The sequence below is a fragment of the Pithys albifrons genome, chromosome 3, assembly GCF_047495875.1.
Source record: "Pithys albifrons albifrons isolate INPA30051 chromosome 3, PitAlb_v1, whole genome shotgun sequence".
Lineage (NCBI taxonomy): Eukaryota > Metazoa > Chordata > Aves > Passeriformes > Thamnophilidae > Pithys > Pithys albifrons.
The window spans coordinates 38,426,375-38,453,198 of NC_092460.1; the positions used below are offsets into that span (position 1 = coordinate 38,426,375).

The window sequence follows — 26,824 nt, forward strand, 5'->3', positions numbered from 1 at the left end:
TGGGATGAAGTTCAATAAGGCCAAGTGCCGGGTCCTGCACTTTGGCCACAATAACCCCATGCAGCGCTACAGGCTGGGCACAGAGTGGCTGGAGAGCAGCCAGGCAGAAAGGGACCTGGGGGGACTCATTGACAGGAAGCTCAACATGAGCCAACAGTGTGCCCAGGTGGCCAAGAAGGCCAATGGGACCCTGTCCTGGATCAAAAATAGCATGGCCAGCAGGGCCAGGGCAGTGACCCTTCCCCTGCACTCTGCATTGGTGAGGCCATACCTTGAGTACTGTGTTCAGTTCTGGGCCCCTCAGTTCAGGAAAGAGATGGAGGGGCTGGAGCGAGCCCAGAGAAGAGCAACAAGGCTGGTGAAGGGACTGGAGCACAAGCCCTGTGGATAGCGGCTGAAGGAGCTGGGGGTGTTTAGCCTAGAAAAGAGGAGGCTCAGAGGTGACCTCATCATTGTCTTGAACTACCTGAAGGGAAGTTCTGGCCAGGTGGGAGTTGGTCTCTTCTCCCAGGCACTCAGCAATAGGACAAGGGGGCACGGGCTCAAGCTCGGCCAGGGGAAATTTAAGTTGGATATCAGAAAAAAATTCTTTCCAGAGAGAGTAATCAGGCATTGGAATGGGCTGCCCAGAGAGGGGGTGAATTCACCATCCCTGGAGATTTTTAAACTGAGATTGGATGTGGCACTGAGTGCCACAATCTGGTAAATAGACTGGAGGTGGACCAAGGGTTGGACTTGATGATCTCGGAGGTCTTTTCCAACCCAATCATTTCCATGATTCTATGATTTTGAGTCCATTTTACTTGAGAAATACATGTACAACAGCTAAATGCCCCTTGTAGATGTGACTTCAAGCATTTGCAGCTGCAAAAGGTGCTCATCTTGTCACAAAGTAGAACATATTGCAAATATGAAAGTAACACCCTTATCAACATTCAGTTATGCAGTATACAGGAAACAGTCACAGATCAGGTTTCCAGTGTGCTGTGCTTCATTCAAATACTGATTGTATTTTAAAAGCCAACATTCAAAGAGCTTTTAAACAGATTTTTCTTTCAGTCATACCAATGGAGGTGATCAATTAATGTACTTGTGAGCATGTGCTGTTCATGTGTTTTAACAGGTCTTTCAGAGCTTTAGAATATATAGCTGATTTCTCTAATGAAAAAATAATCCAAACCAACCACAAACTGGTATACTTTTACCATAGTTACAGTAAAAAGATATATAGAGGATATTATGTAAATTAACCTTTTTTTTTTGGTCACTTCTTGGTGACAAATAGTTTAACTGTTGCGTGTAAATGAAAGGTTAAAGATATTCTCTGTCTCAGTATCAGCAGACTTTAAAAACTGAAAACAGAGATTTTCTTGTTTTTCCAGAAATGTTTCTTGGGTGGGTGTCAGATTTAAGGATGTAGAAAAATGCAATTTCTCTATCAGTTCTATGAAAAACCTTCCCAAATCCCAAGGGATTGAAAGACAAGCTGTACATGCAGTCTTTTCCCCATGGCAAATGAGTTAGCATCTCTATTAAAGCAATTAGCATTTGGAAAACAAATAAGAAAATAACTTAATCTTTCCATTTATATCCATAAATGAACTCATCTCAAAGGTTTGAATCTCTAAACATTCCACAAATGTAGAGTGGGGCAATTTCAGTAAAATGCTGAGTCTTGATACCAAAACATTGCAAGATTTATTCTTATTTCAGGCAGGCTTTCAGAGGAACAGATTTTGAATTGCCCCAATTAAAAGCTTTACAGTTCTAGAGAGAATAAACACCCATTTGGAATCTATTGACATCACTGCAAATATGAGCACACAGTGCAAAGTCATATCTCTTTTTACGTCACACTGATATAAGCAGTGATGTTTTGCCTGGTTGTCACTGAATTGCCTGAACCCACTTTATTTATATACCTCAAAGTCTCTCTGGATGTCAGAAGTGTAACCATTCTTCTAATAAATACAACTAATTTTCAGAAGAGACCTGCCATTAGATATTGTATAAGATGATTTGTGACACTGGGTTTAATACAAGATAGTATTTCCTTGGTGTACATCACTATGGTTTAGCAATAAAACCATCAGGATGCCTCAGAGAAACACTTACTAGAAAAAGTGGTAAAACCTGTAAGGTTGAGTTGGTCTAGTGCAAAGATCATCTGCCTTTACTTTAACCAAGGAAGTTTTACTTAAAAATCTTAATTCATTTGCGAGTCTTTGAGAGTCAAAATGGTGACCTGTCAGACAACGACACACAAACACCTGCTGAATCAGACCATTGGTCCTTAAGAGGAGAGACTTTTTAGGGACAATATGTGAACCTGGCCTTTTTCTGTCCTCTGCTCCTCTCATCATACATCCCCAGTATCCCAAACAGTTAGATTAGGGATGATGGAGAATACATCCCCTTGGTAACTTTTTATGAAACATAAACGTAGCTAATCCTTTTTTGAACTTGCCATACTCTCTGCCTTACAGTGTCCTGTGGCAGTAAACTCCAAGAGTTCACTATTTGCTGTGTAAAAAAGTGGCTCTAGCAGTTTAAAAAAGTCCCAGACTTTTGTGCTATATTAATGTGCATATATGTAATATTCAGTTCCATTCACAATTGTTCTTTCTGACAGTCTCCCTCTGAACTTGCATGTCCATATTCATCTAGGGGGACAGCATAACCATAGTAGAAAAGCAGACTGAAGTGCATATTTTGAGTTGTTCAGTGGTGAAATACAGAAGCTCTTAAGTGCTTAGGCAGGGAACTTGTGCTTATCCTGGTCAGAAGCTGAGAGCTCTGTTTCTTAAGTATATAAAGCAGAAGGGGTACTAGTGTAATCTAGGGGAAAGAAAAGATGCAGCTATAATTTTAATTTGCTGGTTAAAGGGATTTTGGCCTTTCTGAACTGGCATCAGGACTCTGTCCAATCTCCTTCCTCCACTCTTGTTGCAAAAGAGGGTTGCCTAAGCAAGCTATGTTGGATCTTTGCCACTCAATATTTCCTTTTACTGGGGAAACCTCCAACTGACTTTTAAAGCCAGCTTTATGGCCCCAATATAGTGCTAAAGAGAGATGGGCTGATTCCAATGGGATGAAGTTCAATCAGACCAAGCACTGGGTCCTGCACTTTGGCCACAACAACCCCATGCAGCGCTACAGGCTGGGCACAGAGTGGCTGGAAAGCAGCCAGGCAGAAAGGGACCTTGGGGGACTCATTGACAGGAAGCTCAACATGAGCCAACAGTGTGCCCAGGTGGCCAAGAAGGCCAGTGGGATCCTGTCCTGTATGAAAAATAGCGTGGCCAGCAGGGCCAGGGCAGTGACCCTTCCCCTGCACTCTGCGTTGGTGAGGCCACACCTTGAGTATTGTATTCAGTTCTGGGCCCCTCAGTTCAGGAAAGAGATGGAGGGGCTGGACCGAGGCCAGAGAAGAGCAACAAGACTGGGGAAGGGACTGGAGCACAAGTGCTGTGGGGAGAGGCTGAGGGAGCTGGGGGTGTTTAGCCTGGAGAAGAGGAGGGTCAGAGGTGACCTCAGCACTGTCTAGAACTATCTGAAGGGAAGTTCTGGCCAGGTGGGAGTTGGTCTCTTCTCCCAGGCACTCAGCAATAGGACAAGGGGGCACGGGCTCAAGCTCGGCCAGGGGAAATTTAAGTTGGATATCAGAAAAAAATTCTTTCCAGAGAGAGTAATCAGGCATTGGAATGGGCTGCCCAGAGAGGGGGTGGATTCACCATCCCTGGAGATTTTTAAACTGAGATTGGCCGTGGTACTGAGTGCCATGATCTGGTAAATGAACTGGAGTTGGGCCAAAGGTCGGACTTGATGATCTCGGAGGTCTTTTCCAACCCAATCGATTCTATGAAAGATGGTATAAGGCACCTCACCACCTTCTGGAAGAATATGAAGGCAAGGATGGGGGAAGGATCACAGGAGATAACCTAGACAAGCTCATAGTGAGCTATTCCTTCCACTTTATTAGCTGATCCCTGTTTTTATATTACTATTATTTCAGGGGGGAGTTGACAAAACTGATTCATTGTTTTTGGACAGGCAGATGCAAAGCAGTGAGCAAACTGCCTTGTCTTTGTCAACTGAAAAGCATATAAGCTTAAAGGGAAAAAAAGCTTCTGAAAGTGCTTTGTCTGCCACTAGAAAAGATATCCTTCCAAGAGGAAGATCTGTGATTCAGGGGGAAAATCCCAAGACAAAGCCATTAGCCCTAACAATTGCACATAAGAAAGATTAAGTCATGGGAAACTCCTGTGAATTGAGTTGCATGAATAAAAAGAAACATGCAGCAACATGAAACATGCCTAGCTTCAGGTTTCACTGCCAACTTGAAATATGGACCATGTTCACAGGATTGTTCACTGGGGTACGTGTGTCTTTTGAGCACGCAGAAGCCTCATTTCAAGGGACCTGGGCAGTAGGACAGGCACAGGACGATGCTTGGCTTTGGATCAAGCATGCAACATGAACCTTCTCTGCCATGTGTTGATACAAGAGTGAGAGGAACTCGGATATTCTGAAAGGATTACAGAGACTGCTTCCGAGATCTGATGGGATCAAGTGTCAGGGTGGCAGCTCAGCACGGTCAGCCCTGGTTAGCACTTGGATGGGAGACCTCCTGGGAACACCAGGGGCTGTAGGTTCTAGTCCTGAGGGCCTCACTGTCACCATCCAAGCTCGCTTGGCCATGGCAGATGAACCTGAGGAGTTAAAGGGTGAAGCCACTTCTGTGCACGCTGTGCCTCACCTAAAAAATCCACTGTGCAGGGTCGAAGGGCACACCCAGGTGGGTAGAGCCCTTCCTAAATCTTCGTTCGCGAAGCCTGACCTTTATCACATCGAGACTGCTCCAGGCGCGGGTTGGCTGAGGAACTCTGTACACCACACAGTGTCCAGGTGGCTTGGAAGCCTCGGTTCGGTCTTCAGGAACTCTTAGGGTAAAAAGCAAGGCAAACAGTAACAGAAAACTTAATCTGTTGTTTTGTGGTTCGGTTTTGTATTTTTTTTTGTTTATCTCATGACCAAGCACCACGGCTGCTTAGCTGCCATCTCCATGGCTCTACCGATGCCCGAGGGCGGGTGAGGGCAGGGCAGCCGGCGGGGACACGGGGACAGGGAGGCAGGGCGGGTGGGCACGGCAGGGGGAGCAAAGACTGGGGTTAGAATTACAGCTCAGAGCTCGAGAGCCCGCGCCCGGGGCCGGGCCGGCAGCCTCCCCAGCCGCTGGCCATGGCAGCAGAGACGCTGAGGGCTGACGAGCTGCCGTGGGACGGAGCGAGGAGAGAGCAAACCCCGGAACCCGACAGCGAAACCAGCCGAAGTGCTGAGGGCCGGCGGGCGCGCGGCCTCCTGGGAAATGTAGTTCTCTGGCTTAGATAGGCGAGGGCCAATCGCCGCGTTTCTCCCTTGCTGGGCCTGCTGGGAGTTGTAGTTCTTCTCGCTCCCCACCGGGGCAGTGGCCAAAGGCTACGGGGCCTGGCAAGGCTACACTTCCCAGCGCGCACCGCTCTGCCGGCTCTCGCACGCCCTTCGACTGTAAACAAACAGGGTGGCGAGTGATGGCGGCGGCCGCGGGCGGCCTTGCTATGCCGTGAGCGCCCGTGTGTGTCCGCCGGCCCTGCAGCCGGCTCCGCCGTGCTCGGGCTGCGGCGTGGCGAAGGCGGGGGTGGCGGCATACATGGATGACAGCAAGGTAAGGGCCTGCGGGGCCCATCTTGAGGCTGCAACCGAGGGCAGCCGGCCAGGGTCTTGGTACAGGGCGCCTTCTCTTGCAGGGCTCTGGTCGCTGCAGCCTCCAGGAGGGACAGGTTACCACCTTCGTTCTCCTTGCTTGCAGCGCTTGGATGCTGCTTCTGGCGTTTCCTTAAAGCTCCAGACGTGGTCCAGGGCAAGGAAGACTGGAGGTCGCCCTTAAGGGTTTGGTGACTCTGCTCAAGAGATGCTCTTCCCATTGCAGGTTACTATGTCATGATGAGGCAAGCTCTATTTATACCTCATTTTCTGGCCACTGCAGTCTTACAACTTAAGGCAGCGTGTCCTTGAAATCTCCTGAAAATTCTACTGAGTCATACTTTCCTCCTGATTGAGAGGGTTGGGTGCCTTGTTGTAGTCTTGTCTGTGAACTGAACAAGTGTGACTGTGAAAGGAATTTCCCCGTAAAAGCCGGAGACAACTAAATTGTATTAATAGTGAAGTAACCATTCTATAGCTGCCTCCACCCAAGTTCAGTGCTTTCCTTCATTGGCATGACATAAAGAATGTAGAACTGAGCTTGCAGTCTGTAATGTTTTCCCTCATTCAGAGTGCACTTCAATTTAGCTTTATCTGGTTTGGCAGCACATTAGAAAAATGGTTCTGGTTAACATATTTCTTAAAGTTGGAAAGAAATAGTAAAAGAGGGAGAATAGCTGAATGTCAGATCTAGAAAAAGTTCATGTTATGTTCTGAAGGACGTTCTTAAATTGTGCACACAAAAAAATCCACAAACCAACCTCAAAATATGACCACCTTCTCTTCTGTAGGCCTGCCTTGAAACTGAGGCTTATTCAGGTGCTGCTCTCACTTCTTGCTGTGATTTGAGCTATTGTTTGTGTAAGAGAAAGAGTTTAGTGATGTAGCTGTTCCTTGGCAATTAATTCCTGTTAACAGAACACTTGTACACCTCTGAAGTATTTAGACACAGGAAAAAGGGGAAACTCCTATAGTTGTTTCAGCCTTTATAGATGAAATGACTTGCTTAGTTTGCAAGACTACTTGTAACTTATGTATTTATTATATATATTGTGAAGCAGAGATTTTGAGCTGGGGTAAGAAGTATTTTGCACATTTGTGTTATCTGATAACCCTTGTTGGTAATCAATAAAATACAGTTTTACATAGAAAACTGCAGTCTTTGTATTAATTACAGAAGTTTTTATAGGGAGCACCATGTCAACACTTATTTGGCTAATTCACTTTTCAGTTTATGGCTAGAAATTAGAAATAAAGTTTTTAACATCAGGTCACTTTGTTACTGTAGTGAAATTAAAATCAAGCAAACATAGAACAAACCAACACCATAAAAGGGTAGGGTTGCCCTCTTTTATTACAAATATTATAAAAAGCTTGTACAAAAAAGCTAGCTTTAGTTTTTAAAAAGTTTAGATGAAATGTATTTTTCTTCAAAAGTAAATTGAACTGAACCAAAACATCAATGATTAGATTGAGTTTTAAGGAAAAAGTGTGTTTTGGAGAGAAATACTGTGGTTTAAGTGTTCTTTTTTTAATTTAAAGTGGGATTTGAGGAGGGAAGAATGTATAATGCATCATTCTTAATATTAGTAGTGGAATACAGTAATTTATTACTTTTTTGAGTGGGAATGAAAATTCAGTGAAATGCACCCAACGTGTTTTTTAACACCCTTTTAGTTCAAGGCAGATTGATGTGTTGGATATACAAAGGAAGGTTTAAGAAAACCTTCTGTTACCCAATTCTGATGACAATAAACAGGTCCATTCTTAAGATTTTTGAGAGAGTAGATCTCAGTCTCATGCACTTTTAGTTCCAGGTTAGTTTCTCAACTTTGAACAGACTGGCTCTTGGTTATTTGCTTTCTTTTGCTTGTAAATAAATTGCTGCATCCTGTAAATGAAGAAGCAAATTCCTTTAATCTTGTAAAAGAGGCAGTGGCTCTCCAGCTCAGATTGTTTGGTCTCCATCAGGCTGGTTCCAGGCTCTTGGGCAAGATGTTGGTCTTTGAAGTCTGACTTTTTCTAAACTTCCACAAACCTGCAGTGTGTGAAGTGACAGAAAAGCCTTTAGATAGGTAAGCTCAGAGTATTTTTAGGTGTTGCCTGAGTTTGAAAAAGCAAGCCCTCAGATAAACTGTTTATATGGGGCATTTATATTTACATATTGAGCATCTGTTGATTCCTTGCTCTGGTGCTTATACAGCCTTTCCATTTTGAGGGAGTGCTTGGTGTCAGAGCAGGAGAAGGCCCTGTGCTAAAGGCTGCACTCAAGGAGTTGCGTTGCTTTCCACACAGCCTGGCTTTGATACATCCAGTACTCAGTCCTGTGTGGTCCTGAGTCATAATTATGGGGATACAGATGTCCCTTGGAGGGAGTAGGGGAGCAAGTCAGATGTGAAATCTTTTGCTTAAAGTAGAGTGCCTGATGAGTCTTCATCCTTGAGATGTCTTATAGCAGGTGTCTGCCTGTGACCCTTGCTGTTGTGGGTGACGGGGATCACAGAGAGTGTGATCTCCCAGGCAAGCTTGGAATCGACTCTGGGTAATGCTTTGAGTGCCACAGCAGGGCCTGAGAGCTCGTGTGGAGGCGACCTCAGTTGTTAAGGAGGTGGGCTGTTAGGCTTTCACCCTTCCAGGGCTTTTTCAGAGTGTGCAGGTTTGCAGTGTGCAGGATCATGTCCGAATGTAAAGTGCCCTCATTGCTGCATGGGTGGCAATATAAAACCTAAACCAGCTTTGGTTATAACTTTATATGAACAATTTTAAGTCATTAAATGTTTTAAGAAGGTGCTGCTCAGCATTGCTCAGATGACCCATCTGCTCATATTTGCAATGAGTGAGGAACCCTGTAAAATAGCTAGAACAGTTTATTTCATTGTCACGGTGAACTAGGAGGATATACTTGGTGGAGTCAGCTGACCATCCCTGTGCCTGTTTTGAGCTCTAACAGAGATAGGTTTAAAGAAGTGCCTGGCTTCTGTTAGTGTGAACTGGGAGAATTCTTATGGTGTGTTGGTGGGCGTGTTTCCATGTGTGTGGTTGGAAGTCCTTCCTCAAGGGAAGAGGAGAACTCTCATCTGTTGAGCAGTTGGGTGATGTCTGCGTGATTACTGACATGAACCTTAATGCTGACCCATCTTTGATTTGCATAACACTTTATGAAAACACTTGATACTTATCCCTGGTTTATGCTTTTCTAAAGTAGACATTGCAGCAAAGGCAGTCTTCTTTAGGCATCTTTGCCAAAGATTACATTCTTAGTATGTTAATCATTTTATATCATTGGAGTTTTAAGATAAATTTCTATTGACATACCTGCTTAAGATATACAGTATTTGCATCCTAAATAGTATCACACATTTTTGGATCATTGTTGGATGCATTTTGTCTGCTAGTGAAGGTTAAGTTTATGTCAAGCATATAAAATGCTTTGCAATGGAGGAATAACAAGCATACTTTGGGTTTTGTACTGCTGCTGTGAATGGTATGCTTTGAATTGGAAGATCAGAAAAATTCATCTTTATTAGGAAACTTGGGACTGACTTCATTTACTTTCTGATTTTGAGAAAATATTTTTAAGTGTGAATAGATTCCTCCCTCCTCTGCTGTAATACAGCACTTAGGTTTTATGTTTTACTAACATTTTTTATAGTTTTATATAAATTCTGTGTATGTTCATCAGATCCCTGCTAACTTAAATTCTGCAGCCCTAAACCTTCAGCTGCTAATGGAGTGAAGAGTCCAGTTACGGTGATTCTTTGAGCTGAAGCTCAAGTACTCTTTGATGGAGCTGATTGATTATTGATGAGTGAACTCAAAGCTGCTGCAAAATGCTGAACTGGTCATTGTGATCAGCATTGCTTCAACACTTCAGATAGTGTTGTTTTAATCTACCAAGTTGTTCAAAACCTGCAGATGTCACGATGAGGCCACCTTTATTACGATCTCCTGTCTGAGGGGCTCAGCACCTCAGGACTGTATTATGTGTGCATCTCCTTCCTAAGGAGGGCCTCTCCATCATGCATTGTGAAAGTGCTTTTGTAGCTGCTGCATGCTTATAATAAAAAAAAATCCAGAAATGTGAGGATTTTCTATATCAGGTCAAATAATTGCAGCTATTTCCAATTCCAGGTCTGATAACTTTGTGCCTGAGCACTGATGGCAGAGAAGAATGAGGTTATGATCAAAGTACTGTATTAAAAAGAAACTTACAGAATCACAGAATATGTTCATTTGGAAGGACTTATCAGGATCATTCAGTCCAACTCCTGGCCCTGTGCAGGACACCCCAAGGATCACACCATGTGCCTGAGAAAAGAATTATGTTTTTTTGTTTTCTGAATTCTGAGTGAACTGAAGTGGGAGCTGGGTCAGATATCTAAGTAGTGCATGCCATTATTAATAATTCTATGACAAATTTAATGATTGATGTTGTTCTGGGTCTTGATTGCTTATGACTGTGAAAAAAACCAAATTCCTACTGCTAAATGCTAATAGATCACATCCCTTTATCAACTCTGGAGGAATACAAAGGGACAGAAAATGCTTGCTTGCTTGTTTTTTGGTCTGTTGCCATGTTCAACATTAACTATCACTTCTGCTTTGTCTTCTTTCTGTCACATCAGCATAGCAACTGAGTAGACAAACATGACTACAAGGCAGGGAGATATGGTAATATTGGATGGGGGCAAAGGATTTCCCAGACCTTTTTTTCCCCCAGCTGGGTTGCTTAAGGTTGCAGCAAGAACTTCTAAATATTGGTGAGGAAAAAGTGATGAGGATACATCATCATCATGGCTAGGCTTCACAAACGAAGATTTGGGAAGGACACTACCCACGCTTGCTGCAAGTGTGCTGGTGGCTAAAAAGGCCGATACGGGAAAGGCAGGTCCGGTCACAAAAGGCACAGCGGAACGTCTCTTTAGGTGACATTGGCGAGGAACGGTTCTTTCTGTGTTGTCTTTTCTCCTCAAGACTGACTCTGCATGTGTTCTCAAAGGAAGCAGCAGCGTCGTGAATGAATCCTGACTGGAGGCCAGAGTGGGCCACTGGTGGCAGTCAATATGGCCAAGGCTGAGGTGTTGTTTCAGGGAATCCGTGTATCTCTTCTTCGGGGCTCCTCTCTTATGGCAGCCAGTGGCAAGTTCACCATAGAGCACAATCTTCGGGAGACGTGCCCTGCTCAGTGCAGCTGCGTTCTCATCAGCATGGACTCGATACTGGTGACCCTGCCTGTTCAAAAACAGACACATTGGTCACGTAATCAGACCAGTGGATGTTTAGGATTGAATGGAGGCAGTGCTGATGGAAGCGTTCGAGAAGCCGCAGGTGGTGGCGATAGATGACCCAGGATTCAGACCCATATAAAAGAGTAGACAGTACAATGGCTCTGTAGACACTGATCTTTGTACTTTTCTTCAGGTGTTTATTGGACCAGACTCTTTTATGGAGTTTTCCGAAGGTTCTGTATGCCTTTGCTAGCCTGTTGTCTATCTCTTTGTCGATCTTACCGTCTGAGGAAATGATACTTCCCAGATAGGTGAACTGCTGAACTGACTTAAGCTCTGAATTGCCTATGGTGATGTGAGGATTATGGAAGACTTCTTGAGGTGCAGGTTGGTAGAGAACTTCCGTCTTCTTCAGGCTGACTTCCAGCCCAAAAACCTCAGGATGTTAAGCACTGCAGAGCTGCTTCTGTGTGAGCAACGAGGGCGGCATCATCAGCAAAAAGCAGCTCGTGGACAAGGTGATTCAGGGTCTTGGTGTGGGCCTTCAGTCGCCTTAGGTTGAATAGGCTTCCATTGGTACGATATCGGATGTAGATGCCGTTTTCTTCATCGAGGTCTGCTGTGGCTCTTTGGAGCATCATGCTGAAGAAGATTGTGAATAGAGTTGGTGCAAGAACGCAACTTTGTTTCACACCATTGGTTATTGGAAAGGGCTCAGAGAGTGTGTTGCCATATCTGACTTGTCCACACTGATCCTCATGTAGCAGAGTGATCATTTTGAGGAACTTGGGGGGACATCCTAAACGTTCCAAGGTCTGCCACAGGCCTTTTCTGCTCACAGTGTCGAAAGCTTTGCTGAGGTCAATGAAGGTTACATAGAGACCTTTGTTCTGTTCCCTACACTTCTCTTGCAGTTGTCTGAGAACAAACACCATGTCTGTGGTGCTCCTATTGGCTCTGAAACCACACTGGCTTTCAGGTGGAAGTTCTTCTGCAATAGTGGGTACTAATCTGTTCAGAAGTATTCTTGGAAGGATTTTACCAGCAATGGAGAGCAAAGTAATACCTTGGTAATTTGAGCAGGATGCAGGATTTGATTAAATGGCTTAGCAAATTAACTTTGCAGGGTGATGCTTAATTTTATGGTGAACCCCAGGAGCTATGAAGACAGTATGAGTCTTTCGGGATGGTGTTAAGTCAGTTATTAGGGTCAAAACCTCAAGAGGTACAAGCCTTTTTCCTCCAATAGGAGAGCTTCTGTGCAGGGTTGCTGCAGTGGTAAAAGATCTTGGAAAGAGAGCAATTAATACACCTATCTGTAGAGAGCTCTCTGGAGTGACTACAGGGAAAGCAGTTGATTGTTAATGGTGGATCTAGAAGCATTTGCAATGTGCTAAGCAGTCTTTAACTTGCTGTTTGTGAGAAACAGCATGGTGGGAGCTGTTCACCTGCCTGACGTTGTGGTGAAAGGGCAGGGCTGTGACACGCTCTTGTACAGGACTAAGAACTGAGTTACTGTTTGTTCATATAGCAGTGTGGGATGTGCTGGGACTCCAGCCTTGAGTGCTAGCTCACTCTAGTTCCAGAGGGTCAGAACTCAGTGGCAAAGGTTTTTTAAGAGAGCTGGAGTGTATGTCTGTACAAGACCTTATCTAGCTCTTGAATTCAAAGATTTACTTTGAACTACCTTGTACTGGCACAGAAAAGCCTCAAGTGCTAGAAGTCTTTGAAAAGTGAAGTACTTTGACTGTACTGTATACTGTAATAACCAGAAATCTTCCAAGTGCAAGTAATAATAGAGAGGAAATTGTGAGTGCCTACACCCTAGTCTGGAAGACTCTGACTTTCTACCTCCTCCTGAGCTGGGAGTATAGATCATGTCACATCACACTATGAGTGTGTTGCCATGAGAGGACAGAGCTGCACTTAACATGCCTGAAAGGGGACACTCACTTCCCTTTCTTAGGAGCTTCTTCCCCCTCAATGTCTTTTCTTTGGAGCTTCTTACCCCTGCCTTGGCCATGGCTGGTTAGTTTTATCCTGCTTTGAACTAGACCAGATTTTCTGAACTAGAAAATCTTAAGGAGAGCATCTTGGTGCAGTGAGTGGATTATTCAAAATGTATTCAGCAATTAAAGTGTAAAAGCACTTGTGGTTTTTTTTCTTGGCTCTTCTGAATATGCTGTGTTTGTTTCATGATCATAGATGTCCATTAAGTACTTTCTGTTCCTTCATTTGCTTGTGGTAGGCAGCTACTCCTGAATAAATTAGGAGAGACAATACAGAGAGGGTAGGATTATGTTGGCATGTGATTGTTGTCTCACTTTCCAAAGAAAGAATAGGCTCAATTGTATAATCTTTTTTTTCCCCCCCTTCATTCTAGCACATCAATTCACTATGTTACTGTTTTTATTACAGCCTGCTAAGTTTGTAGAACAAGTGACTTCTTTGAATGTTAAAAATTACTTATTTTGTAGCATTACACAGTAAAAGTGCCTTTTTAAAATGATGAACTGTAATATTTTGAACACTGCCTCTTAGAAAAAGTCCAGCCCATATACAGTGTGGTGAAATACTAAACAGGAGTTAAATTCTTGTATGCAGTTGTGTCTGTTAGGTGTGTTTCTCCACACCCGCTCCATTCAATGTGGTCAGAATGCAAATAAAGAGAAATCTTCGCTTCAGAGGGGAGCTGGGGTGTGTGGCTGATGTAATGCTTGCAGGGTGATACTACCCAGTGACCAAAGTAAGCTTCAGACCATATTTAAAACTTCCTTGTGCCATGCTCCCACATTAAGACTGAAATATTTGGGTGGAGAAGCATAGAGTAAACACAGAGGAAACTAATCCATTTTTTTTCAAATGTAGTTTATTTGTAGCAAGAGAAGCTTTCAGATCTATTGAAAAGGAGCCACAAAGAAGAGGGGGAAATGATTCCAAAATCTGTGTTCTATAGGGCAAGAAACTAGGGAGTTCCTTTTCTGCAAGGGAGATCTAAATTAGGTACAGGGAGATTTGGCCACTTATGGGTTGTGTGGGGAGACTCACACCAGGCTGTGTAATAATGTTTTGAAGGTGAGCATGGCCAGGGTGGTTTGGTACCACTGGAACAGAGGCAGTGGAAGTAGGACCCGGTGTGACTGAGTTCCCTGTTTAGTAAAATTCCTCAGAAAATTCATTTGAAAGAAATATGGCCCGAGGAAGCTGAGATAGCTGGCGAATAATTCTGACAAGTTTCATCTTTAGAGTAGACTGAAACTGTTGATTGCGGCAAAGCCGAGTTTTGGATTATATTGATATAAATATTTTTTCTTCTAAAATAAGTTGTTAAACTCCATAATGTAGTTTTTCTAGATAATATAATTTTTCTAATATTTCTGGCAAGTGTTAGAGGATGGGTTGTTGGTAATATTAAACCAATTTCACCACAAGTTGACTATACCTCCTTAATGTCCCAGATACCCTCCTAGATATCGGAAGTAGTGTATCCGGTTTTGGGCTCCCCAGTACAAGAGAGAAATGGAGCCATTGGAGAGAGTCTGGCAAAAGGCATCTAAGATGATGAAGGGACTGGAGCATCTCTCCTGTGAAGAAAAGGCCATGACCATCTATCCTGGAGAAGAGAACGCTCAAGAGATCTCATCAGTGTGTAGAAATACCTGAAAGGGTATAAAGGAGATGGAGACAGGCTCTGTTCAGTGGTTCCTGGTGGGACCAGAGGCAGCGGGTACAAACTGCAACACAGGAGGGTCCATCTGAACATTGGGAACTGTTTGGGGATTTTTACTATGAGGGCAATGGAGCCCTGGCATGAGGGGCCCAGGGGGATTGTGGAGTCTCCCTTCTTGGAGATATTTAAAAGTCATCTGGACACAGTCCTGGGCAACTAGTCCTCACTGGCCCTGCTTGAGCAGGGGTGTTTACGCCAGGTGATCTCTGGAGTCTTTACCAACTCAGCCATTTTCTAGAGCTCCAAATTAGATTAGTAGCATTTACAGCAGGACTAACTAAGCACTGACTTCACTATGAAATCATATCCCTCCCTTTTTTTTAAATGCCATTCCTGCTAACTTCATATATTAGCATTCTCATTTCCTCTGTTGCTCCAGAATGAGTGAACTTATGTGCAAGATTTTATACCTGAGAATCTGAGTAGTCACAATCACGTGGTTACAGCATTACCTTTGCAGAACAGGATCTTTATTACGCCCTTTCTTTCCAGGTGGTTGGAGGCAAGGTAAAGAAACCAGGCAAACGAGGTCGTAAACCAGCCAAAATAGACTTGAAAGCAAAACTTGAAAGAAGTCGTCAGAGTGCAAGAGAGTGCAGAGCCAGAAAGAAGCTGAGGTACCAGTACCTGGAAGAGCTGGTTTCAAGTAGAGAGCGAGCCATCTGTGCTCTCAGAGAAGAGCTTGAAATGGTAAGAAACTATCATTTAACCTAATCCTTGATATTATGTGGGACCTGTCCTCATGAGCATTTGTTCTCAAAATCACAGTGACTGACAGTGGCATTTGGCTAGCCAGAAAGTATCAAAACATCAGATGCATCCAGCTGTTTGCCTGGTTTGGTGTGTAGAGTGTGAACTTCATGTCACAAGTTATCTGCTGGTTTTGAACTGCAAGCAAGCAAAGAAAGTGCCATTGCATTTGAGTCTGTTCTTTGAAATGCTTGTTTTGAAAACCTTTTGACAGATACAGAAAAGAGTATATGGTGGAGAGAGATATGTTAATATATCAAGGGGGAACATACATCCACAGTGTGCCATTGCTTCTCTGTTGGGGAAGTTGACTTCTTCATCCTGCTTTCTGTGTAGGTGGTTGCAAAGCTCTCTTGTTTTCCAGCACATGTGAGATGGATGTCAAAGAGAATGTTTCATCTGGAAATCAGACACAGCTCCTCCATGCTATTGAGATGCTACTGAGGTTTCACTGGAGCTGAGGATATTGCCTTTACCTGGCTCTAGGTTTGTTTGAATAGACAGGGCTAAGCAGCACACATGAATAGGTTTAGGATCAGGTGAAAAGTCAGCCAGTTGTCCACAGGTTTTTTGATGTGTTTCAGGATTTGGCAGTGAAGAATTTAAGATGAGGGAACCAGGAATAAGGCACATTTGCTGCAACTGTGCCTTGTGCAATCAGAAAGGACCTCTTAATAGTCAATCAGCCTCAAGTCCTGTGAAATATTTGTTTTTAATAGGCCATGAACTGGAACGGTATTTCTCACATGTCAGCAGGAAGAAATTGCACAAAGTGTTCCATGTTGTTTAATAATTACAGTATTCTGTCTAGTATGGCCACTGAGTAGCAGTTTATTGGCTGAAACAGGGTTTGCTGAGGCCAGGTATGCAACCTTGGACATGTGCTTAGCTCGTTAGTGCTCTGGAGTTTCATAAGAGGCGTCAGCTCAGTAAATTCAGACCTTAAATGAATATGCCGGAAGGTAAAGATTACAGCTCTGTTTTGTCTGCTAATGTGATCCTGGCAGTTTGCTAATGCCTGATGTGTTTGCATATTTCAGTACAAGCAGTGGTGCATGGCCATGGACCAAGGGAAAATCCCCTCTGAAATAAAAGCCCTGCTAACTGGAGAGGAGCAAGGCAAAGGACAGCAGAACTCAACCAAACTTGCCAAGGCTGTGAAGATAGAAGCAAACAGCAGCAGTCCCTGTAAGTATCCAGCCTATGATTAATTCCTTCTTTTTTTTTTCCACATCTTTTGTGGTGTAGGAGGATGGCAGTGGTGTAGGAAGAAACATAAGGATGTGCTTTTGGGCACAAATAGTTGGTTGAAGTAAAGAGCTTAGTGGGTGGCACAAAGACTCTGTGTAATGTTTACATGGACAACATAGATACTACACTAGATAGGAAGCTGGGCAGTTAATTTAAAAGAAGACACAATCTTTGTATTTCACCAAGACCTGTGAAGACCTGAGACCTTAATCTTTTACGGCATTTTCTGTCTTTTTAATGCAAGGTAAATGGAACATGTAAAACATAATTTAATTTTAAAAACTTCATCAAGAAAACATTATTCTAGCTGTAAGCACTCAGAAATGAGAAACACTGGGCTTGGGATTTCCTACAGAGTTTTCTTTCTGACTCATTTGTGGTTGTCCAGGGAGTGAAATAAGGTTCTTCTGGGAATTGGAAAGAAAAGATCATGTGATATAAAGTCATATTTCTGATGTGTATATGCAAAGGGAGAGAGTTAAGATGTAGCATGGGCAATTCTGTATCTTTCTACTTTTAATTTTGTAATATTTCATGCTACAGACTAAATTACACTCTACTGATTTTTTTTTAATAGGAATTCCTAGCTTTATGTTTGAAAGAGTCAACATGAAAACCACATTTTAAACCGTAATGATCTTCCTGTGGTGCATCATTCGCAGCAGGCCAATACAGAACCTTCCGCATTGCAGCAGAGATAGCTTGGTAACTCACAGAAGAATGCTGTTCTGAGAAGTGGATGCATCCCCAGATGAAGGGGGAAGGATCCTGGTCTACTGTCTTCTCTTTGCTCCTCCCCACATAAAACTCTTCGATGGTGTTCCTATGGCTGTGTGGAGTGGGGTTTTTGGGCTAAGAGGTGTTTGTGTAAGTGGAGTGTTGTTCTTTCTTACTCTACACCACCATCCCCAAATACAGCTATAGCAGCTTTTGGGAATTCCCAGTACAAGATGAGGGCTGCTTTTATATCAGAACCTGGAATTAGGCTGGTTTTGGTTTTGGTAGTTATGTGGTTGTTAACCATTGTGGGAGTCTGGAGGTTCTGTAAAGTAAAAGCAAGAGAGGGATCCTGTAACCACTTCGCTAAAGCCAGAGTACTGTAGGTTGAGGAGAAGGAACTGGATCAAAAGCTTCCAGTAAGAAGGTTTATAGTAATGTAACTTGTAATCTAAATGAAGATGTTGCTCCCAGCATCTTTCTGTAATGCAGCATGTCTTGTATCTGATTTGGATTCTTAAAGAGAGGTGCTAGATATATTTCCTGCTTCTGCCCATGCTTCTTTCACTGAATATATTTTCCACCTGCCATGCTCCTGGTAAGATAGTCAAAGCATGTCCCTGCATCTTGCTTCCAGCCATTCTCTCTCAGCCATTGGATCCTGCTGTCTTTCTGTAGCTACCTATATTTTGGGCCCTAGTACTTTTCTGGAAAGCAACTTAAAACTAATTCTGCTGTGCTGTCCTTGTTTCCCAGACAAATATAATGCTAAGAACTGGTAGCAAGGAAACCAAGTTGCATCAGTTTTATGGTAAAAATGGTAATGGCAAAAGTCTTGTGGGCTGATTTACCCATCCTGATTATTGACAGAAAACCTGCCACTTTCCTCAAACTGCTCTTTCGCCTGAATATGGTTTTTGTTTTCATATGATGCAGGGTGGATCTTGGAGCTCTCTGGATTTTCAGTGGGAGTTTGGTTTGCTTATTCTGTTTTATTTATGGCAATGTCTTTCTCTGTATTTTATGAAATGCACAGAACACTTTTTTATCTTACATTTTCTTCATTGTTTCACAGAATAAATACGAGGAATGACTGCTGGAGTGAGTTGCCTTCTTTTTATTGAACTAATTGGGTCTGTTTAGCATTATCTCAATTCAAAATGAGTTGAAAGCACCGAAAATAATGAAGTGGTGTCTTTCAGTGTACGGCACAATTGTTTTCAGAATTCCATTCTAAGCACTTGTATATTGAACCTTAAAACATGGATTTAAGTTTATTCTTTAGACCCTCCAACATGTACTTAATTAGCAATTGCTATAAATATTGCATAGATATGGGAAACTATTAGGAAAGGTTAAGTAATTCTGAAATATAGATGGAGAGGGATATGAAGGTTGTGTTGTCCATGTCCCACCCTGCCCTGCCCTCGTCATCCACCCCATTTATTTGAAATTCCAAACTGCAGTTTGTCCTGAAAGATACTAGAAAAGCAAACCCCATAAGTTTGGGGATTTTTGTCTATATTGAATGCTTGAACCCTAGGCCAGATGTTTGGAACTATACTCTGTGAACCTTGTACTTGGATTCTGCAACATCATACCAAAAGCATAATGAATTATTTTAGGTTAGAATTATTCTTACGCAGTCTACTTTCAGGTGTAAACAATGTATTGTAATTAAACATAAATTTTGAATGTTATGTGTGTATGTAAGTGTCTTTCTGAATCAGAGATGTAGAAAACATGCAGAGGAGTTACAGTACGTGACCAGAACAGCTCTGTTCAGCACTAGGTAAATGTGACAAGTGCAGCTCTGATCTTCCCTGTTTGGTTTCTTCCCTCTTTCTTTGTTTTACTTACTGTGACACCAAACAAGAAACCTCTCAGCATAAAGTTTTCTTTTCTGAAGGAAATGGAGAATTGGAATGTCTCACTGCGAAGGGCAACAATTTTTTTCTGTTCCCCATCATGTTCTGCTTCTTGGCTTAATCAGCAGTTGACAATATAGGATTGTGTTTGGCAAGCCTGGGTCCAGCTCTGTGGCACAGATAGTGGCATCCATGTTCTAACAGGTTTTTTGTACTTTATGCAGATGGACAGGAGGCATGTTACAGCCTACATCATCTTAAAACAATTTTCTTGTTTGTCTTGCAAGCAAAAATACGTGACACATAGTTAAAGGCTCTAACTGCAGTTTTTCAATCTGCTCTAGATGCTGTAGTTTATTACAAAATGTCAGATTCCCAGAAGCAATCATTAAAGTTCCATGGCTTCCATCATGTGACAGATCATGCAGTGTTATAAACTTTTTGGCCCTAACTGGATCTCTGGGAGTCCTTCATTTTAGAACTTGAAGTTTAGCAATTCCCCTTGAAAACTACCAAATGTTCATGGTTCATGTTTGTTTGCTACTTATTCTTACAGTCTTCACCCACATTGAGGTGGCTCCTAGAAGTGACACAACCAGGTTCTCTTATTAGGAGTCTCATCTAGTACCCTAAACAATGGAGAATGGTGGAATCTTATCCTCTCCATGTGTAAGATGGGTACAGCCTTTCATACCTTTCTTCTGCAGTGAGTGAGCACAGCTGGGTCTTTCTCACAAGTACTGAAGGAAGGAAATGAGCCTGGAAGAAAGAAAATGAGCCTTGAAATGCTTCATTTTCCTACTTGCCATGGAAATCTAATGCTCAGCTAGAACTGTTTTCCCAGATAAAGGTGGGTATCTCTTGGAAACTATCCACAGTCTTCAGGAAAGGCTGTCTGCACTATTTGGTGTTACAGTTAAGTGTAGTGAGGCTGAACACAGCTGATGATGGAGTAAGCACTGTACAGTTACACTAATCCTTTTGGGAAGTGTAATCCAAGGATATACCAGATAGTGGCAGCTTCATAAAAAACCCTGATGTAGTAAGTCTTGTCTTTTTATATGCTGTATGTATGCTTTGTGCATAGAAGCCTGAACAGTGAAGTGGATACATTTAATTGACTTGTCACTTAACTGAGAACATTTTATAATTCTGTGTAAAGAAAAAATCAAAGTGTACTTTCATAATCTGTTAAGTGTTTGTCAAAAAATCAGTATTCTTTTAAGTGATTTTCAAAGACTCTTTTAACTTTATCAGAGGTTTGTTTTTCTTAATGTATTACACAAATTTCAAAAAGCTTTTCTGTTTCTTGTCGGCTGAAACTTAGCTAACTTTGTGAGAGTGCCTGTGACGGACTGGTTTTGCTTTTTTTTTTTCCTTTTTGCATTTTAGAGTGAAGATTAATCAACATCAATAATGAATCTAGTTTTTCCTAGATTCCCATGAAGAGTTAGAGCAGATTTGAGATCATAGTTCCATTTGCTACTCTCCAAGAAACTATAATCTCTGTAATTACCCATAAAATTACTGTCAATATAAGAAGGAAATGTTGGAGACTAGTCTCAAAATCCAGAAAAAAATAGAGGAAAAGCTGAAATAGGAACTGTAGTCCTCTTCATGCTTAAGCGTTGCAGCGTGAGTGACAGAGGATTGGCTGATATAGAAATCCCTGTTGCAGATAGGCAAGGAAAAATACTGTGAGATACTGCTGCAAGTGCCATTGAGCATTCATTTCTCTGTTATTAACTGAATTTCTTATATGACTTGCGTGAATTTGTGTGAGAAAACATAAGCTTCTAATGAACAGTAAAGTCTGAGGTATCACATAGAGGATAGTGTATCAGTGGACTAGATTGTTGTCCAAAGATATTGCAGATCCCTCATCCCTGGATGTGTTCAAGACTAGGTTGGATGGGGCCCTGAGCAGTCTTTCAGTTGTAACTAGAAAATGCTGTAATTGTTCAGCTAATGATATTCAGCAGCACTTCATTAAAAAAAAAAAAAAGAACCTAAACAGCTGATTTTCACTTTGGTTTTTTCCTCCACTGTCCTAGTTCGGCAGGTGGTACCAGTTTATCACTGTGTGGATGTGACCAAAACTGTGTGTTCTACACCCTCTATGTAATTTCTCATGAACTGTTAACAATGGACCATTTGCAGCAGCTGCCCAGGGCACACCTGACCCCTCAGACTGTAAGCTGGGGGTTAAAGACAACTGTGAGATAAGAGCTGTGATAACTCCCTTCCAGGAAGTTGTTAGCACCTTCACACCCAGCCTGAGGGGCATGTCTGCTAATGGGCTGTCAACGATTCCGAAAATATCCCATGACTCACAGAGTGAGATCACCCATTGTGGAACTCCCCGCCCTGGGGGAGGTACTGGGTGGTCCCACCTGGACCTGAGGGGATATAATCTTGGGGGTTTTGGGACTTGGGATGACCACTCATTGGATCCAGAGGAGGACCAGACCCTCGACAGGAGGAGACCACCACTCTCGACCAGACTGTGACCACTACTCTTCATCAGACTGCAACCATCATCTGCACTAACAGGTTCTTCACTTCTTTTTACTTTGGTCTCAGGGGAACCACGAGGGTCTCAGCACAGGGGCCAACAAACTCCATTGTGTTTGTGCCCCAGGGTGCTACGTTATATGTCTTGGTTTTGTGGGTTAAAACCAATTTCTTTTTGTGCCATTGCATTTATTGTAATATTGTTATTAAATTGTAACTGACTTATAATCTCTTTTGTGTTGGGTTCATTTCTTCTGCCAGTTTACCTTTAAACCAGCACATTCACAAAAAGCACTTGGGAGGCAGAAGTTTTGCTTCCATAACTACTACAAGATTAACCCCATTTTTTTGTATGTCTGCCTGTAACTCACAACTGGTTTAATCAACACTACTAACACTGATTGCTGCTTCAAGCAATTCTTGTGTATGATCTCTGTATGTTTGGGTGGGTATTAGTGACTAGTGTAACTCTGCTACAGCTGATAGGTGTTCTCGTGATGAAATAAATTTGCGAGCGAAAGACTACAAATGGATTATAAAATGTGTTTTCATTAGACAGGGCATTCAGCATGAATACAGATATCTTGCCATGAAGGACGACTTGTTCCCATACCTTCTTTCTCATGGCAATGTTGAAAATACATTATTATCAAGTTTTACAGCGCTGGTGACAGCAATGCTTCGTGTTACTGTGGCAGACGATATTGGCAGTGGCTTTCACCATCTTCCTGTGTGGCATGCTGTGAATGCCTGCTGATGTAAGAACAATTCTTTCCTACTCCATATCAAACACAAATCTGGCCATGTTGCTATGTCAGTGTTTTCTGTTTTGCATTTCTGGGCTTTTTCTTTCGCTGTTGAAATCCATTATTGCAGTATACATTCCATTTTTCCTACAGAAAGTGTATTCTCTGAATCTCCTTTCTTCCCCAAGTAGCCTGGCAGCTATTTTCAAAAGCTATCAAGGGCTCCTTTTCCAGAGAACTATATGAAAACAAGAGTTACTCTGATGTTTCTGCCTCTGCACACACTGTACCACACCCACCAACTCACACTGAGTACCCCTTGTCCATTTCAAGCTCTCAATAACATCAGTGTAAATACCCCTTCTGCACTGCAAGCTTTTATTGATATCATCAACCTCTGTAGCTCAGGACCCTCTTCTTGTTTCTCAGCCAAGGGCAAGAAGTGCTGGTATCAGCTCACCCCAGCATGCTTTTTCATGCTCAGGCATTCTTCTGATAATCTGTATGATCAGGAGGAAGGTGGCAGCATTAGCAGGCAGCAATGATGTCATTCAGTTGTAGATGCTGGGCATGTATTGAAACAGTTCTGCTACTCCAAAAGTTGTAAGTCTCCTTTCACTTGGAACATTGGGATTTAGATGACTCTGTTACTTGTATTTCTGTAAAATTCTAGATTGCCCGGCCTTCTTAGCAGTGACGGTGTTTTCAAACAGAAGGAAAAGTTTAGCTTAGGTTTACATAACTGAAGCACTCTACGGAGTTAGGGGTGGAGACTACTTTTAAAAATTTTGGCCCAAAGTGCTTTTACCTCACTAACATCACCCCGAAAAAGTTTCATCAAAGTAAATACAATAACTGTTAGTTTCCATTTAAATCTGGGGTCCTGTCTGGGATCTTGGATAGTGAAAGGTGGAGGAGGTATTGCCTGGCTTGCTGATCAGCTGATTATTCTTGTGACAAGTATTTGTGTAAACCTCCCAAGGTGATGGCTCCGTCAGGGATGTATCAATAAGAACAGAGTGTTACTGCTATCACTTCAGCAACAAATGGAACTGAAGTGTAGGTGCTTGAGAAACAGCCAATTAACTACTTCAGCTTTTTGGACTTACATAATCTTTTTTTTTTCAATAGCCACTTCATATTTTCCCCATTTCAATCCAATCCCACTAAACGAGTGGCATTGTTAATGGAGCTGATACTGTCTACACATGCTGGCAGATAAAAAAGGCTTTCTGACAGCTGGAGAACAATTATAAAGGTTATCTGTTTTAATCCCTCTGCCATAGACTACTTATGGATTGAACACAGTTGCAGTCCTGTGGATGTATTAAAAAAATATAGGCATAATGATGAATGGCCTCTTGTGATTGCTTGCATTCACCTTGCCTTTTTTTATGAATTATGTTCTTTGTATGAAATAAAGCATAGAAACAAAACAAATGTGCCTGTTACTAACACAACTTTGCCTTGGTCTGTGAAAAATACTACCACCTGCTGTAACTTTATCACCTGTTAACATGGATTAAAATTATTTTCTTTATTACTGTAAAACTTTTCTGCTGTCTTTATTCATGTATACCTGTTTTCAGACATCAGTGAGAATTTTATAAAGTAGCAATTTCAAGTTAATTAGAAATGATGGAGAGAAGTGCAGGGATTGTCAGGGATGCTTCTAAGTGCTAATTTCTTCCATATATGCCATTCTTCTATCATGCTTGATTTGAAGATCTACATGCAGGTGGTAAGAGTAGAATGGCAGATCAGTACTGATGCACTCCAGTTTCATTCCTGTTGTTGGGAGCTGACCAGTAAGCCTTCCAAGGAGCATTGAGAGCTTTCGAGAACATAATTTTACTATAGCAAGGGACAGGGAAGACTTAGTGGTATTTTTTTCTTGCAGTGGTCAGGTTACAAGAAAGGATCAAGTGTAGGGGCCAGTGCTTGGCAGCAATTGTTTGTCCTGTGAGTAGGTGACATTTGGAACCTTGGACCCCTGCAAACTCCTCTTCTGTCTTCCAAAGAAAAATGGAACTTGAGTTACTTTTCATTAAACTAGGATTCCAAGCTCTCCTCCTACCTGTATACCAGCTTTTCTTTTGTATTCAAGATTTCCTTGGATGGAATTGTCATTTTAGCTGCCTCCTTTGAAGGTTAAAATGCTGCTACATTCATCAGAGAGTATTTCTGGTATTGCTGGGGCCACTGAAGGGCTGTTTTCATAAGGTGATTTTCCTTTGGGTTTGATTAGACCATGCCTATTTTGAGTCAGGTTTTTTTCTCATCTGAAAGGCAGAAGCTTCTTAAATTGCTTCAACTTGATCACTTGTAACAAATGGAACATTTAAGTCATACAGAAGTACATAGCTACCATCATTAGTGTTTTTTTTATTTTTGTGCCAACATTTGGATGAAGAATGGATATATAGTACACTTTTTTCTTTTGTCTTAACTTCAATATTGCTAATATATTTGGTTTGTTCTGTTTTCTTACACTGAAATTAGAGAAATGTTTGCATGGTAAAGTCTCCTGGGAAGGAATTCTGACTGTGTCACTACTAAAGCAAGTTGTTCAGTTTGTGAATTCCCAACAATGATTTCCTTTGAGTCTGTGACTGTTGCCTTACTCTTCCTTTGCTCAATATCCGCAGCTGCCCCTTTCCCCTTAGGGCTCAGGAAGTCAGCTATGGGTAGGAGTCAGCCAGGCTGTGAATGCTCTTCACGGACATGCTCTGTCTGGCTGGTGTGCTGCTCTTACGGTGCAAAATGGGTCTCTTTTGCTTTCCCATGCAAGTGGATAGGTTAGTCCACTCAGCCCTAGACTTGTTTGTTGTCCAGATTGCATTGGCTTTATGACTTCCCTTTCAAACTGAACTGGAGTTAGTAAAGGGATCCATGAGTTGCTGATGCAGGCGGGCTGCAAACACAATTACATAAGCCCTGGTTCTCCAGCAAACCAGGCTGGTGATAAACAAGTCCCAAAATAAGCTTGGTGTACTCAAAAGTCTGAGAGATTCTTGGTTCCAGTTTTCCTTTTTGAATCCATTTTGACCAGAGTCCATCTAAGAGAGAAGGTGTATCCAGTGTGGTTGAAGAGTCTGGAGGTTGCTCTGTAAAGCTGAAATCAGCAGCTCACTTACACTGGGTTTTCAAAATTTACGGCTCTCTTACGTTGGTGGCTGAAAAACCTTTCTTTAAGGAGTTTTATACATGATAAATTTCTCAACAAAGAAAAATCTATGATTTTCTCAATTAGCACTTATGACACTTTCTATAAAACACCTAAGCTGATAAAGTGATTTCTGAAAGTGTATTAGCTAAAATTGAATATATAAATTGTAAACTCTAGTTTCAAGGCAATCTTGAAACCCTAAATTAATTTTTTATTAATGTGGCTTGGAAATAGGAGCAGTGCCAGTCATTTCTTACAGAGCCTCTGCCACTATAATATTTGGGAATTTTTTTCATGTGCTATCAGTTTTAAAGGCAAGATTTTTACCAACTGAAGAGTGTATATAATTAAATGAGAATATAAATTAAATGAGGATTGCAGCCTCTTTATGTGAACTTTTCTGCTACAAGTGTGCAGCAGAAGGTTTCACACTGTACAAGTACCTCCTAAGGGGTATTTGTAAATAGCATGTCCTAAGTTATGTGCTGTGCTTCTTATAGCTAGTTGGTTGTTACTTGGAGTTAAAAGAGGAATAAAGACTCCTTTTAGGGAATTTCAGGAGAAAACCATCTCCTGAGAACTGAGGTGAGAATGCTGCTGGTCTTACAATCACAAAGAAATTTCAGGGAGAAATATTGGATATAAAGAACAAGTGTGCTCTGTAAAGGGTGAGAAATGCTTTTGTTTCTAGATCAGCTTCGCAGGTGAGTGGTGGGGCTCTTTGAGGAGCTATATCTGTACAGATCATTGTTTCTCTGTCCCCCAAAAGTTTAGTGGAGAAAACTATGCAGAAGTGCCACCTCCCAGGAAGCTGTTGGTGAGGTTATCTTGAATTTGCTGCTGCACGCATGCAGTAAAAGCTGGAACTGTGCAAGGCTAGTGGTATCATATATCTTGTGCACACATTTTGCTTATACTACAAAACCCACTGCAATAAGTACATCCTTTACACCTTTGCAACTATGCCCAATCTGTGGGGAGTTTTGGTAGACTACTGAAGGGGGTAATTTTCAGTGAAAGACCTTCCTCCTTTCTCAAGTGAAACCTCCACAATGGCACCAAATATCTGAAATACAATACTCAAGTATATTTTAAAAGTGTTTACTATT

The 26,824-nt window shown here is 42.1% G+C and overlaps 1 protein-coding gene across 6 annotated transcripts; it reads left to right on the forward strand.

The window, feature by feature from the left end:
* The first annotated feature begins 5,513 nt into the window (after positions 1-5,513).
* On the forward strand, positions 5,514-24,018 carry CREBL2 (cAMP responsive element binding protein like 2). Of its 6 annotated transcripts, none has more exons than XM_071551437.1 (5): positions 5,514-5,704; positions 5,787-5,968; positions 15,193-15,390; positions 16,491-16,638; positions 17,279-18,519. In XM_071551437.1, coding segments are annotated over exons 2-5 (366 nt in total). In that variant the 5' UTR covers positions 5,514-5,704; positions 5,787-5,950; the 3' UTR covers positions 17,281-18,519. The 6 variants fall into 6 exon arrangements, 3 of the variants coding, with proteins under 3 accessions (XP_071407538.1, XP_071407539.1, XP_071407537.1); XR_011697407.1 differs by lacking the exons at positions 5,514-5,704; positions 5,787-5,968 and adding exons at positions 14,475-14,615; positions 19,994-24,018 and having other exon boundaries at positions 17,279-17,568; XR_011697406.1 differs by lacking the exons at positions 5,514-5,704; positions 5,787-5,968 and adding an exon at positions 14,475-14,615 and having other exon boundaries at positions 17,279-17,568; positions 18,494-18,519.
* The last annotated feature ends 2,806 nt before the right edge of the window (positions 24,019-26,824 follow it).

Coding starts and splice junctions, on each gene's coding strand:
- CREBL2 (XM_071551436.1), top strand. CDS start 14,490: ATGGAGCCATTGGAGAGAGTCTGGCAAAAGGCATCTAAGATGATGAAG. Junction 14,616..15,192: donor ACGCTCAAGAGATCTCATCA/GTGTGTAGAAAT, acceptor CTTTCTTTCCAG/GTGGTTGGAGGCAAGGTAAA. Junction 15,391..16,490: donor TCAGAGAAGAGCTTGAAATG/GTAAGAAACTAT, acceptor TGCATATTTCAG/TACAAGCAGTGGTGCATGGC.